The 16090-nt window shown below is 32.9% G+C and overlaps 1 protein-coding gene across 1 annotated transcript; it reads left to right on the top strand.

Annotated features, from left to right (window-relative positions):
• Positions 1 to 4239: 4239 nt before the first annotated feature.
• On the top strand, positions 4240 to 6988 carry LOC136270106 (uncharacterized). Its single transcript, XM_066066591.1, has 2 exons — positions 4240 to 4393; positions 4710 to 6988. The coding sequence occupies exon 2, from the start codon at positions 4712 to 4714 to the stop codon at positions 6047 to 6049; it is 1338 nt and encodes a 445-aa protein (XP_065922663.1). The 5' UTR covers positions 4240 to 4393; positions 4710 to 4711; the 3' UTR covers positions 6050 to 6988.
• The last annotated feature ends 9102 nt before the right edge of the window (positions 6989 to 16090 follow it).

The raw sequence follows: 16090 nt of genomic DNA, 5'->3' as shown, positions 1-16090 counted from the left end.
TGCATGGCAAGTAGTATCAGTAATCTAAATATTTCTGAGAAATTGTATGGATCCAGACAAGATTGAACTCTTGTCTTGTTCAACTAAACGCTCGGCTGTCTCCGTTTATCTCCGACAAGCAAGAGAGACTCTATTTTGTCGGATATTAACGGAGACAGCCAAGCGTCTGGTTGAACGAGACAACATTGAACTCTAGCGTAGGAATACATACGACTTTAAAAAATATCTAAACTGTTTGTACAATTGAAAATCGTATTACTTTCATGGTATAAATAAATAAGTTTTCTTGAAAAACAATGCTTCAGAATACATAGCATCGAATTTATCGATTATTTTCAGGAACTAAGTGTGTCAGCGGTATTGATTTGTGCTTAGGTCCAAACACTGTTTCACTTTCGCTTTGCCCGAGTAAGTGCATAGGAGAGTTGATTAAAATCAACTCCCAAAAATCATTCCATTTTATGCAACTATTCTTATTAATCAGAGATGTCCGACCCAAGGTATCTGCCCGCGATGCATGAATAACTCCTCCAACACTTTTCGCCATGACGTTAATTAGTCAACCCGTGATCTTGATTACCCTGTTCTGAAAAGTTCTAAATCGTTCTCTCACAAGAGGTCATTCTATCCATCAAAACCAAAATTGCGCATTCAAGAAAAGACTTGGCTCATTTTATTTATTTAACATTTGTCAAATCTTAACTTTTGTGTATACTCTAAATAAGTTACCAGTAAATATATTCGTTTTATATGTAATCATTCAAATAATATAATGTGATATTATTTCATTGCAAGCATAAAATTAATTTTGATGCAAACTACCCCTGACTTGGATCCGCTAAAGCGTATTCATCTCAATACTCTCGTTTTTGCTATTTCGAGCTTGTTTCGAAATTGAAAGTAGGTTGTTGATTTATTTCACAACGATTACTTATCAGTTAAAATTTAGTTATAGCTTATGGACATCAACTCACACGTGTTGAAAAAGCAAATGTGTAAGCAGTTACTCTGGTGCAGTCATTTTGTAGTTGATTTGCAAAAAGACTTAATTTATAAGTATAGATTTTATCACTGTAACTATAAAGAATTCTTGAAAGATTTGGAATACTAGTAAATAACTTTAATTAAGTACCAATTAATTGCTTAGCTTTAAATTGTTAATTCAGCCATAAAGTATTATTCTGTATTTTCAATATTGGAGAGGTTCACATTTTCAATTATACTACGCATTATTATTATGATTCTGTACTAAAATCGTAACATTTCTTTGCGAGTTTCAGCTTACACCACAGAAACTTTTTCTGAAATACAAACACGTCAACAATTCCAAGGTCTAAGCAACTATCATGCGAAAATCCGTGTTAAAAAATATATACTATCGTTATCACACCATTTAATTCATTAGATGTGTATATTATCAAACATCCGAGTAATTTTCACTTCTTCAATTGGAGGTGTAAAGCCAGCATCACTAATGGTCAGAGTAGCGTGATCTAACGTCAGATTGTTGTTATGCACCTTTTCATCGAAACTAGATTGGGAAAGTCCACACTTAAATACATAAAAACGATGATGTATTATCCCTTTCTTAAACAAAATATCAGTCAAAGATGAAAAGGCGACGATCGTTACCATTGACATCATCATGCAAAGGGTCTTAAAAGGGAACATCTGTCCGTGCTCTTCAGAGTAGTACGGATACTTTATCAGCGTACCAATGCCAAGAGAAGGCTCTCCTCCAGCTATCCGAAAGAACATGCCGACTATGTATCCCAAGAGAGACCTGTATGTGTTTGAGTTCCTTAGGTAAATCACACAGACTAGCTGTGGGAAAAGCACGACGTAGACGAGATCAGAAGAGAGGTACCATAATGTATAGACAGAGTCCACATTGATGGCCATTTCTGTAGCTAAGGCTCCGACGCCAACGCAAAGGTTTGCGTTTAAACACAAAGTTTTGCGTTTAAACGCAAAAGTATTGCGTTTAAACGCAAAAAATTATTGCGTTTTATTGCGTTGAAACGCAAAGCAAATATTGCGTTTAAATGCAATAATTTTTGCGAATAAATGCAAACATTTTTGCGATTAAATGCAATAATTTTGCGATTAAACGCAATAATCGTTGCGTTAAATCGCAAAAGGTATTGGGTTTAAACGCAATAGTAATTGCGTTGTATTGCAAAACTGTTTTTTAATTTAAAAATGACTTTTTTATTCAGACCAAAAGAAGAGGTTTATGTTGTTAGGACATACTAATGTTATGCGACAATCAGCCGTCAATCAAACGTAATGTTAGACATTTCTCGCTTTTCACGTCGTGCTTTCTCCTCTATTTCTAATGATTTTTCATATTGTTTCTCATAAATCGAACCTTAATTATTCAATAAAATCGAATAGTCCGCATATACACTGTATAACTGCCATCCATAATGCTTTATTATATCATTTTCAAATGAAAGTGAAAATGTTTATTCAATATGACGGACTGATTTCGCATTTATAAAAAAATGTTATATTACTGATTTGAATTAGTGATATCACCTATTCAAAAAGTGATAGCATTTATTAGAATAGGTATTATCACCTATCAATCACCTTTTTATCTTGTGATTTGAACAAGGGATATCACATATTTGAAAAGAAAAATGATATATGTATCACTCTTTGAGTTTTAATAGATGAAATCACCTATTCAAATAGATGATTTTACTTTTTGAAAAGGTGATATCACCTATTCAATTTGGTAATATCTTGGAGACAATAAATTTTCATAGTATAGCCATCAGTGCAACTGTTTGTGCAAGTTCCATTTGTTTTAATTTGTCACTCGAATCGACATGCCTCAATTAAAAAGGCGATGGGATTTTGCCTATGACAACAGCAGTATTGCAACAAGTCGAGAAAAATTCGCATTAATCTTTTAAAATCTCACATCAAACGCACGCTACTTACATCCTTAAATTCCGATAAAATTCCTTAAATACTCTCCAAACTGAACTTTTATTCTGCAACCACATCAACTTCTGACCAGACCGGCCATTGTGATGGAAAATGTTAAACTCAGTTTCATTGGTTAATATTCCTGATGGTCCAATCAGAATCAGTCTTTCTTGACACCATGTTAAAAAAAAAAGAATAATAATAATAGTGAAATAAAAGAGAAAAAGAAACCTAACAAAAACAATAGGATCTTCCGTTGGAAACCGGAAGACCCTAATTCAAAATGAAAAAATACAGGATACATTTTAACTGATTTTTTCTTAAGAATATCCGTCTACACATCAAACGCAAAAAACCCCGCTAATGTCGTCATAACTTTTAAAACGTTAATTATGTACCCGCGGTGGCCCATGAGTCGTTACCATAAGAAAGTGTGCCCCATTAGGCGCTTGGTTAAACTTGTTACACTTAAGGTGGTATGGGACATCTGTCGATATTAATGTGGATTAAAGTACTATATAATTGAAAACTTTCACCGGTTTAGAATTTTCAAATTTTACAATATTTAACCAAAAAATAGCCTATAAAAATTTTTGAAAAGGTAAAAATTGTAAAAACCCCAGCGGGATTTGAACTCATGACTTACAGGTTCGTAGTAAACCCTCGTTGCTCAATGAGGAAAATCGTGTGCGTAAAGATTAGGAATTTTGACTTCAACATTTTACAGGTATCGAATCGCAGTTCTAATTATAAGAAAGTTAAACAGGTAAACTATGCCCAACGTTAACCTTTTTCAAATGTTGTCTTCAACAGTATTTGCAAAAAAAAAAAAAATCATTAATCCAGGTAATGTGTTATGCGATAATTTTCTCGTGTAATCATAACCATGTAGAAAAATATTCTTCTTTGCTGTTGTAGATACTATAAAGTAGAAGTTGTGTACCGTAATATTTAGGTCAGAGATAGCGTCGCTAATGGTTCTGTCGACGTGGCGTTGAAAACTACAATGTATAAATAATCGTTTATTAAACCATGGTTATGATGTAGTTTATTAATTTTATTCAATACATGTAGCATATATAAAATTGAGGGTGTACTGAGCTGGGCATCAGTCTGATATTAGACTTAAATAATAAATATTACACTGTTGTGGCACTGATGTCATTCAAAATCGGAAAATCCCAGGTAAATAAACAAATCAAGTAAATTCTTTAGTTATGATATCTGCCAAATGGCATTTATCTTATACTTAAATCAGTTGATAGTATAATAGTAACGACGGTTAAATTGTTTTAGAGGGGGCGGGGTGGTTGGACATAGAATAGCAAGATATTTGTACGCCACATCTTAAATCATCGATTAATATTGAAAGCGAGGCTTTCGGTCAGATGTTTAATAGTCATTTAGGAGATATTGGTGTATCTGGTTTGTAAGACGCGGAATATTTTTAAAGGTACATTTATGTTTTATTCTTTATGAACTGTTGAAGTATTCTTTATAATATTAAACAAAGTTATAGAGTCAGAGGTAATTAAGTCCATTTGCAAATATATCAGAAGTAATTACGTTAAACTCGATATTAATTTAAAAAAAATATAAGGAAAAGCAATTTTTGCCGCTTGGCTAAAATACAGCGGGCATGATATGCATTACAGGTATGAATTGTTGCTACATCAGGCCGTCATTTATGATTCACTTTGTTTTTTAAAATCCAAAACACTGCCACGTAGTCTGAATCAGTTCGTAGAAATCTACTTTCTTTTTGTCAGAGATGGCAAGCGGCGAAGGCAGACCGCTTGAAAACGCATGGAGGGCCCCCGTGGACGTTTTTGGCCCCGGGGAAAAGTCAATAAAGTCCCAAATCCAGTCTCAGACGATGGACTACGAGTTTTCGGCCGACCTATGGAAGCAAGCGCGTGCTGTCGTGGATGAAGTTTTGGATATCATTCTTTCGGAGCTAAAAACACAGGCACAAAAAATGTCTGAGAACTTGGAGATCGACGACAGATTTATTCGTCAAGCAAGTGCAAGACAAGGGTTAAAAATTGTGGCTCCAGATGAGTTTGATGCAATTGTACCATTCAAACTGAAAGGATTAGACCCACAAGAGGTACGGTTAAAAGATACCGATGGCAAAGTTCTTCCAGGGCAAATGCGTCTAAGAGTTCTGAATCAATCTGTCTTGATTGAACGTTTTTCCCGATTGCACACACTTGGAGTATTTCAGATGGACCAAGGAACATGCTTGATTAACACCAAAATGCTGCAAGAAAAGGTGTTCAAATCTTTAATGGATAAAACATTATCCATTACAGAAGATAGTTTAAAGAGAAAGGGGTACAATGTCACACGTGGGTCGAAGCCGCCAACCATGAACATCAAAATTTCTTCAAATCTACCATTTCCGATTGATGTCGACTTTGTTCCAGGACTTCACCTGGGAGATGAGGCTGTTATGATTCCCGATTCAGTAACAACGCACCCAGGATCCATTAGGATGAACTTTCCTAGATTCGGTCTTATGAAGTGGATTAGCAAAGAAAATCCCCGCATGCGTGAACAAGACAAGGATGTTATTTGGCGGAATTGTTCGTCGTCATATGAAAGGTACATGTTTGATATGTGCTTAAATAACAGAGAACGACTGTACATTGTCACTGCATGTCGCATCATGAAAGCCGTCGTCAAGACCCTCAGAAAAAGACAAAACCATGCCGCCAATTTGCTGACGTCATATCACCTCAAAACGATCGCCATGTATTGCATTGAGCATTTGACAGTTCCAACGGTCGCACCGCCTGGCCTTCAGCTTGGAGGTGTTCGCGAGGCACTTGGTTACTTTTTGAAGTTTTTGAAGCTGGTTTTCGATAAGGAGACTCTGCCAGAGTTTTTCCTGGGAAACGAGTACTTGGGAAAAATATTTCCAGACTCTTATTTTGCAAATGAACACAAAAAGTACAACCTATTCGCCAAAGAGAATCCCAGACAAGTGGAGGCGGCTAAATATGGCTTTGGCGGTATAGAGGCAATATTGGAGGGCTGTTATACATATGCAAGTCTCAATGAATCAGTGATCAGATGTTTTGAAAACAGAGTGCTACGGATGTGATTCGTTTGACGATTATCAGTTACAAACATTCAAGATTCAATTGATAAAATTTGTCTCTTTTTAAAAGTGCTTGTTTTATTATGACGTCATCATTTATTTTACCTTACTTTACTTTTCCTTTACCTTGTTAATTTAATTACAATGCTTGATGTAAATATGAATTCTATTAAAATCAATTTTAAACGAATAAATTTACCTACGCGTTTTATAATTGATTTAAAAACCAAATAAATTGTTTTTGTAGTTTTTACTTTGAAATAAAACCCCGATTTACTTATTATTGAAGGAATTATTATCTTTAACTTCAGAAACCTTAGGGTCTTTATTGACTTTTTTGTCCTTAATTCATGAAAACAAAGAACTTAGTCGGATCCTTTAATCACTGCATACTATGTTAAAGGGCGCTCAATCTTGCAACATGAGCTATATGGGTGTCTGCGTCATTGATAAATAAGAATAAAATAGTGTTATGACTTGTTAACGTTGTTTTAAATGTACACATATATTTTGTAGTTAACACTGTGTAAAAAGAATAACACTATTGTAAAAACTCAGTGTATAGATTGTTAAATCAAACACAATATTAATAATTAGTTAGCTTTTGAATTATTAATCCTGAATGTTCATTCAGTTCATGCTTGTGTACAATCCATTTTATTCGGAATAAAACCATAAAAACGCTGTTTTCTTATATACATGTATATGCTATTATTCTATCAGGTTTTTTTTGATTCTGGATTCATGCAATATTATTTTTCAATGCTCGACTTGGTCGATAAGTTTAGATTTGTGCTAATTATAAGATTCCCCCAAATGGTTAATATAACTTTAACATCATTTGACGACCGTAGTTGACGGTCTCCTATCCTTGTCCTTCTGGTTGTACGTCGACATTATCGGATCCGCATATAGGAAACTCTATCCACTTTATCAATACGATGGTTGTTCAAAAAGTTTGTGTACACATACTATTTTTTAAAACAAAAAACAAAACACGACAACAATGTATAATATGTGCAATGATTTTAACAAAAAATTATTGTTTTGTCACACTGGTACTCCAGGACTCGTTGTTAGAAATTGACAAGACTGTGCATTCAACCACAAGTTATACCCCCGTTTTTGATGGTGAATTAAAGTTTCTAGTAAAAATTATTTTGAAAGCTACCTTTGTTAATATGATGGTTATACTATTTTTGGGTAGATCACAAGTATTGCATGCAATGTTAATGTTCCAAATTATATAAGTATAATAACATTCTAATGATTACTTTTTTATTTAGGGTAAATCCGGACACCTGGTAATTCCAGACAGGTTTAAACGTCATGTATTATTTATAAGCTTTTTCGTTGTCATGTGAGTATCTAAAAATAAATCAACATTACTTAAATCTTCTTTTGTTTTTCTTACTACCTTACGTAAATACCGATATATACATATATAGTACAGCTGGGAAAATTTTCAAACTAACAGGATGCAGTTAAAACATGAACCCTTTGAAACTTTGATCATAAAGTGCAACAGCAATCTTTTGTCTTAAAGTGTCCTCAGTAGAAGGAAATACGATTCAAATACAGTATCTTAAGAAATATAACTGGGAAAAACCATCTGTTTATGAATTAATACAATTAAGTGTCCAAAATTATAAAGATTTGTGTAATCTGGGGAAATGTCTCTATTTAGCTTTTGATAACCGCAACATTATTCCATAAATTGTTTTTTGTTATGCATGTAATTCTGTGTCTCTTTTTCGTATCCTACATTGTATCATGCCAAATGTCTATAAATATCATTTTACTTATGTAATATGTTGTTCATATTGCCAAAAGATGATTATATATTGAGCAAATAAAGAATGACTCTTGTATAGTCATTGAATTTGAACCTAATACTGAGCATGAACCTGTAGATATGTTAAAGAGTGTTTTATATTTGAAACATTTGCAAAAACTCTTAAAAAGCTTTACTTTTTTAAAACAAAGTAATGGTAATGGTAATGCATTGCTTTACTCATGTAATGGTAATGGAATACATTACTTCAAGAAAATCAAGTAATGGTAATGGTAATTCAATGCCCAAATTCATGAAGTAATGGTAATGTAATGCATTACTTTACAATGTAGTTCGCCCCAAGCCTGATACATATATATATATACTAATAAAATGTTCATGTCTGTCTTAGCTCTTTCAATCATCCAACTTTTTCCCTCTATGTTTATTAAATGTTTTATGTACATTGGATGTTGGATGTACAATCTTCATGTTGCCCCTTGAAGGCCCTTAATTGGTAAATAAAGAAATTATAATGATAGAAATTATATAACTACAAAATGGGGGTTCTTGACACCTCATATTTTATCAAGTAAATAAAGTAGTGCTCAGATCCACGAGAGTTTCTTAAGAATTTGAAATGTTTTAATACGTCTTCTAAATACATATATCTGACCCCCCCCCCCCCTCTCTTCCTCAAGCACACCCAACCCTACTCTTCGAAAAAAAAATAGTTTTATTTTTATATACTTTTTTACAAAACATAAATTATTCAAATTATTGTGTTGCACGCGCAAAAGAAATAAAACCATAAGATATATCATTTTTTGTTCATCATGCCTAAACTTATAATCTACAACCTATGGGCTGTTGCACCATTTGGGCCTCCAAGAACTGATGGTGGGTGCTGGCTACAATTTACAGGAATATTTAGAAAATTCATTTGACCCTAACGCTATAACCATCTTTGATGGTCCAAATAAGAAAGCTTATCTGAAAAGAGAGTGCAGAAATCGTTAAATTCTTATTTAATCTAAAACTGTAGAAAGTGTGTTATTTTGCTTATAATTCTGAAACTACTTACGAAAAAACCATTATAATATCGATAAAGTGATGATGTAGTAAGTAGTTATGACATGTGTTCAATAATACGATTCTTATCAGACAGTTTATAATTGATATCCTTCTGCAAACAGCTCTGACCTAATTATTGTCTATAATTAACCGGATTTTCACTATACTAAGAAATTATTGTCGATTTCAGGAATATTGCAATAGTATAGTGGGTTTTTTTTTTTACAGTTTGCGGAAGGGACGCTACTCTTCCTACCCAACCTAAAATTGTGTCATGAAAAAGCTTCAAAATTCAGACCAAACACTCAATAAGGAGTGCTTACAGAAATTTTGATGGATGGTTTTTTATGTATCACACTTGCTAAACATGTAAGTTGATGTGACAGGAGACTTGATTTATCTCTCCTATTTTACTACTGACCAGTTGATAAACATACTTATACAATTGTCATGTTCATTTTCATTAAAATTCTGATATATATATATATATACATGTATATATATATATATATTGCAATTAAATTGTTTATAATTAAAATATAAAAGGTGGTAAAATCAATTTAGATATAAATAGTGATCATGATGTACTTGTATATTTCTTTATTATCATTTGAAATGGTATGTTATAATTGATAAAAGTATTCTTGAAATTTTAGATATCTGAACTTTCATACTCGTTTAACTTTATTCTCATAGTATAAAGACATACTTTGCGTTGCTGAAGGTCTTGGTAGAATTTTTGCAATGGTACAGTTCAAAATATCCTCTATATTATTTTAATTAGATAAGTAAAAAACCACACTAAATGAAGTGTCCGCAAACATTACATTTCAGTATCTATCAACTTGACTAAACCATTGCAAAAATGCAAATCAAGCATGAAATCTGACAATGATAGGCAATGAAATCCAATTCTACAGTTCATTAAACTGTTTTAAATTTTAAAAAAAACAGGAGAGAACATAAATAGGCATTATGCCGGCTGTTCAATCCATTTCAATGTATCTATATACTTGAATAAAATACTTCTTAAATTAAACAGTTTTAGCATCAATTAATAGATGTCTCCCTGTTGATTTTTAATTCTTAGAGTTTTAGGTGAATGTTGAAAGAAAAAATAAATAAAACTTTATTATTTTATTTATAAAGGATGGCCCCTAGAAAGTATAGCAATCACAGAATAAATATTTTTAACAATAGAATCAACTCAAAACAGTTTAGTTTTTTTTAAACAGTGCTGTCTTTTGAGGTTTGGAATTGCCCCATAAAAAAATTAATACATTTTTAAAATAATTATTTAAAACAATTTTTTTCCAGAAAAAATAGACTTTATAATTTCATGTTATTGTGCTCTATTAGGTACATGAAAATTAACAAATTAAATATTGAAATTATCAGACAGTTATGGAACTCACGCTCTAATATTTTCCAATAGAACTGTTTTCGGCAATTTGTTATTCGGTAGTAACGTATTTTCTTGCAATTATAAGACATGTCAATTTCTATATTTATTTACACCTTTCAAATATACCATGTTTTAACCTGACTCGATCGAGTTAGATGTACAAAAGGAGATAATCAAAATAATGTCGAAACCATGTCCTTCTAATATCCTTCCTCTCTCTTTCAAAAAGATTTTTTATTATACTTCTGTAGGCGGAGATTATGGAAGAGCATATCCCCCTTTACAGCACCAACTTGATAGTCTTTTGATATGGTTTTAGATAGTAAATTTTTGAGCATATGGAGGATATTTCTTTTTTGGTCGGTTTCCGTCAGAGTCCAAAAAGCAATGTTTCACGTGGTATTTAAAGCGCCTTTTTAAACTTTAAAGATCGGTGGTATGAGTTCTGGAAATTCAAAATCAACACTTGAACAATCCGGAAACTAATTTCGAACTTATAGCAAAGATGTTCAAAATGATGTGTACAAGAAATGGAGACACTAGAAATAAACAGTACTATATTAGCGTAAGTGACAGATGGTATACAGTTAAATTTCTCACTGAGTGAATTAATTATATCAAGTCTGCAGAGTGAGAATTAATGAAAGGCGGTTAAACATTTATGGCTTTTGTTATATACATGTTTTTGAGGTTAAGGTGTTGAAAGAGAATACTTACTATAAAATCATATTTTTTTAAAAATTTTGATAACAAATTAAGGAATGTAAATTGGAAGTTAAATACTAATTGTTTTGAAATCAAGTTTATCAAAATTTCAATCAATGATACTAACCCCAAATGGCCTTTGAACTTGACTATAACTTGATGTCCCCAATCCTTGTTCTTGGTGTCGTACGTCGTTTGAAACGATCTTTGAGTTTATATTATTTTGTTTCAATACGTTGCCTTTGTAACCAATTGTCTTTTCTTTACATTGTATCAATTTGATAAAAAAAAACCAAACTATCAGCAACAGAAAGTAAAATTGTACTTTTCCAACGTGATACGTAACAAAACGCAAAAGGAGACAGTTAATAAACGTATTAAAGGCTGCTGTGAACGTCTCCTGGCCTGGAGAAATGTCTCTTATCCTAAATTCAGACGAAGTCAACCAATGATGTTAGAGTTGAACTTAGGGATCAGGCGAGTGTTTTAGTCGATGTTGTTTTAAATATAAATTAATATATATACATCTACAGAGTATGATTCCCTTTATTTCTTACGGAACCTTATACAGCCAGACTGGAATATACACACCCCGTTTATCGACAGGTCGAAACCTAAAAAGACCTTAAAAAATCACGGACTGCACGAAATAATCATTATGTAATATTGTTGATCTGGCCAGGATTGATAGAAAAACATAAAACATGGTTGTGTGTATAAACTGCCATTTATTTTTGCCAATAAGAAAAATTAGGCAATAAGGGGAGGTCTTCAAACAGTCATAATATCAATTGCCAGACATTGAATGTTAGTTATAAAAGGTGAGCAAATAACCTCCCCCATATTAATTGAAACAAAGATGTATACAATATCAAAATGTACCAAATATACATACAACAAAAATATTGTTGAACAAAAGCAGCATTTCACACATCAACAGCAACATACATGTGAAATACAGTGCAAAATAAATCCCCAACTACAAATGTGATGAAGGGGAAGGAGGGTGGGTTGATTGCTTGTTGACGGCTGACAGTTAAAATGACGTAGTCAAAACATCGCGTGACTAAACGCCGCACTCTGATTGGCTAATGTAGACAATTAAAGAAGATCAGCTAAATACTAAAAAATACTCAAAAATTAGAATTACAATTATATTATGACTAGACTATTTTTTTGGTACTGGCATAAAAATAACATAACATAATTTACATAAATGCTATTATTTACAATAATGCTGTATGACGCCGTCAGACTCAAATTTCCATAGGAGACGATTTGGTTGTTTTATCAAGCTAACGAACTCATGTACATTAACAGTAATTTAGTGAATTTTACTTACTTTTTACATATGTTAAAAGAAAGATGTAAATATAAACAATAAAAAGGCTTCTTTGATGATTCATGCGGTTTATAGAGAAGGTGAAAAAAAATTACATAACACGCTAATGCGGTTTGCGTATATTTTTTCTGCAACGTCGCCTCCTTTATATCCCTTATGAATTTCCAAATAAAGCATTCTATTGTTTAAATAATCTAAGAATCGCGGTTTCAACAATTATGATTCTACACAATGTCATGAAGCTTGAAGACTTATTAATTAAATTATATCCCTGCAGTTCTCGTTAGTGAGAATTTTTAATAAATGTCCAATAAACTTATTAGTAAATCTCTGTTTAATTTTTGCAACTCCAGATATTGTCCATAGGTCGCCCTTTGAACAAATAAGATTCCATAATTTATAAGGACGCTGGCATTGTAATATCTCAAGAGAAAATACGTCAAAATATTTCATCCTGTATATTATTTTTATGTTGAACTTTGACCTCCTTTGGGGATAAATATCGGTCAGATTGTTAACGTTTAACACTTGGGGTCTTCTTAATAAACTAAAGTTTAGTTGTAATTTTTCGCATTGCTCATGCAGTGGTTCTTGGGAAGAATTTTAAAGAAACCCTAGTATTTTCAGAATGTTGTAATTATTTCTCTTTAAAGGTCTCATTTGCATATAAATGCTGGGGTTTTTTCTGAAGTTCTGAGACAAACCCATGAAATACATACGCTACAATGTACTTAAAAAAAGAAATAGAAACATTTTTACTATTGAATAACTTGGTTGAATTGACTCATATATTAAACAGTATTCTAAAAGCTTATCACATATTAGATAAACATCTATAATTCAACAACAGTATCATTTTAAAACGCTTATGTCAGCATTTTTAAGTGTGAGTAAAGAGAATAGGCATATCTTAAGTTCTGTCATTGGAAACATCTTAGGAAATCTTTGTGAAACGGGCCTCAGGTTGTCTAGAGATAGGAACAAGTTGTCTTAACGTAAAAACAGATGAGTCAGTCTGTGAAAGTGTCATGATACGTGTATCCCATCAACCCAACCCGATTTATTCACGACTGATGATAATGAAAAGTCTTTTTTGTAAAGACGTAATGAGTGCTAATAAATAATAATGAAATTCATTTGGATTTAGAATCATAAGCATATATTTTTTATATTAAACCACTACACGTTGTTGGAGATACATGCAAAATCAAATACAGGACATTAAAGGTTATCATAATTAACCTGATTATGAATTTCAAAGATACATTAGCAATACTTAACATGTGTTGATCAATTTCAGATCTAAGGCCTATACAAAAAGCATGATTAACACTGCGCGCAATGTGATAGAAAAAAGTTGATTTATTTTGGCGAAGACAAAAATTCTCTTCAACGTTGTTAAAGATATCAAATTTTTCAACTAATGGATGGGCGTTTTAGTGTCGTTTTTTCTATCGTCAACAGTTATACAAAATTTTACAGGAATCCATTGCATACTTAATCTTTAATAGATATGATATCAGGTGCAAAAGTTAGTGGAAGCCTACGCCTACTGTCCTAAATTTTGTATCGACCAAACAGAGTGTTTAAACAACCGTACAGTTCGTAAAAACCTACTTTCTGTTTGTTTGTTTGTTTGTTTGTTTTGTTGGAGATGGCAAGCGGCGAAAAGGGACAGTTTTCAAACAAATGGATGGCTCCTGTTCATGTTTTTCGTCCAGGTGATAGGCCACTGAAGTCTAAAATTCAGTCTCAGACGATGGTCTACCAGTTTTCAGCTGACATCTGGGAGCAGGCTTGCGTTGTTGTTGATGACGTCTTGGATATCATTCTTTCTGAGCTTAAAACCCAGGCACAAAGATCATTTGAGAATTTGGCGATCGATGTCAATTTTATACGTCAAGGAAGTGCAAGGCAAGGATTAAAAATTGTGGCTCCAGATGAATTCGATGTAATTGTACCATTTCAATTCTCAGGACTGCAGTTACAAGAGGTACGCTTGAAAGATACAAATGGTAAAATTCTCGCAGGGCAAATGCGTCTGAGAGTTCTGAATCAATCAGAGTTGAACGAACGTTGTCCTCGATTGCAAAAACTTGAGGTATTTCAGATGGATCAAGGAACATGCTACATTAACACCCGAGTTTTACAAGAGAAAGTATTCAAATCTCTTTTTGATAAAACAGTATCCGTTACAGAGGTTGATTTAATACGAAAGGGATACAGTGTTACTCGTGGGTCGAGACCACCAACCATTAATATCAAAATTGTCTCAGATTTACCATTTCCGATTGATGTTGACTTTGTCCCAGGTCTTCATCTTGGAGATGAGACCGTCCTGGTTTCTCAATCAGCAACAATGCATCCAGCATCTATTACAGTCAACTTTCCTAGATTCGGTATCATGAAATGGATCAACAAAGAAAACCTCTGCATTCGTGAAAAAGACAAAGACATCATCTGGCGGAATTGCTCGTCGTCGTATGAAAGGTACATGTTTGATATATGCTATGGGGAAAGATATCGACTGTATTTTGTAACTGCTTGTCGCATCATGAAAGCTGTTGTCAAAACTCTAAAGGAAAGACAAAACCATGCAGCTAATTTGCTGAATTCATATCATCTAAAAACGATAACCATGTACTGCATACAGCTGATGACAGTCTCTACAATTGCTCCTCAAAGCTTTCATCTTGGGGGAGTTCGCGCGGCACTTGGTTACTTTTTGAAGTTCTTGAAACTGGTTTTCGAGAAGGAGACTCTGCCAGAATTTTTCCTGGGAAACGAGTACTTGGGTGAAATCTTTCCTGACTCTTATTTTGCAAATGAACACAGGAAGTACAACCTATTCGACAAAGAAAACGATGCGCAAGTGAAAAATGCAAAATATTGCTTCAGTGCCTTTGAAAAGCACTTGAAGGCTGTTATACATATTCAACTCTCAATGAATCGGTGATCAGGTGTTTCGAAAACAAAGTATTACGCATGTGAATCAGGATCAAAATCTACTAACGATTTTAATTTCAGACTTTTGACTTATTGTTTTGTAAGAGACTGGAGGCAACCTGCTTACATTAATTTGTTTAGAAAACCCTCAGAGATTTTAACACATTTCTTATTTCATTTAGAACAACAGGTAAAATACTATCGTTGTGTTTACCAAGAAATGTTACACCGTATACGTTTTATCAGCAAAGCCATAGATACTAGGCAATCATTAAAGGAATGTATATCTCAAATTTCCGTAATATAAGAGAAATGATTGATGTTTGAAAACCTCCCTGACGAACAAAAAAAGTAAAAAACAACATTTCTTGTGACAACAATGCACCGACTATCCAGGTAGTTGGTTATGTTTAAACGTCTACTTTCAGACAAGATAAACAGGCCTACATAAAATTATGTAAAGGTTAATTTTCACAAAAAGCGTGATGAAAATTTTCTGCAAATAAGAACAAAATATTTCCATTATTTGAATATTCATTTTTGTATTATTTCATTAGAAGACTTATATTGTAATCCCCACCCTCTCATATGATTTAAAATTAAGCTGTAGGAAAATATTATCAATAAGTCTTCAAGCAATATGTTTATTTGTTCTGTGCTATTATAACACCGATCTTCGAAACCTAGTTTATAAAGGTTGATAGTTTGTATCGTCTTTGTTTTGATTAATAACCACCATCACCAAAAAATTGTTTGTTTGCATTTACGAATATAAGGTAGAATTTGGAGACAGAAGCT

The sequence above is a fragment of the Magallana gigas genome, chromosome 7 (genome assembly GCF_963853765.1).
Source record: "Magallana gigas chromosome 7, xbMagGiga1.1, whole genome shotgun sequence".
Taxonomy (NCBI): domain Eukaryota; kingdom Metazoa; phylum Mollusca; class Bivalvia; order Ostreida; family Ostreidae; genus Magallana; species Magallana gigas.
Note: the sequence above shows the minus strand (reverse complement) of the source record. Positions and strands in the feature narration are given on the sequence as shown.

Bases quoted from the DNA above. Each gene is read 5' to 3' on its own strand.
- LOC136270106 (XM_066066591.1), top strand. From the start codon at position 4,712: ATGGCAAGCGGCGAAGGCAGACCGCTTGAAAACGCATGGAGGGCCCCC.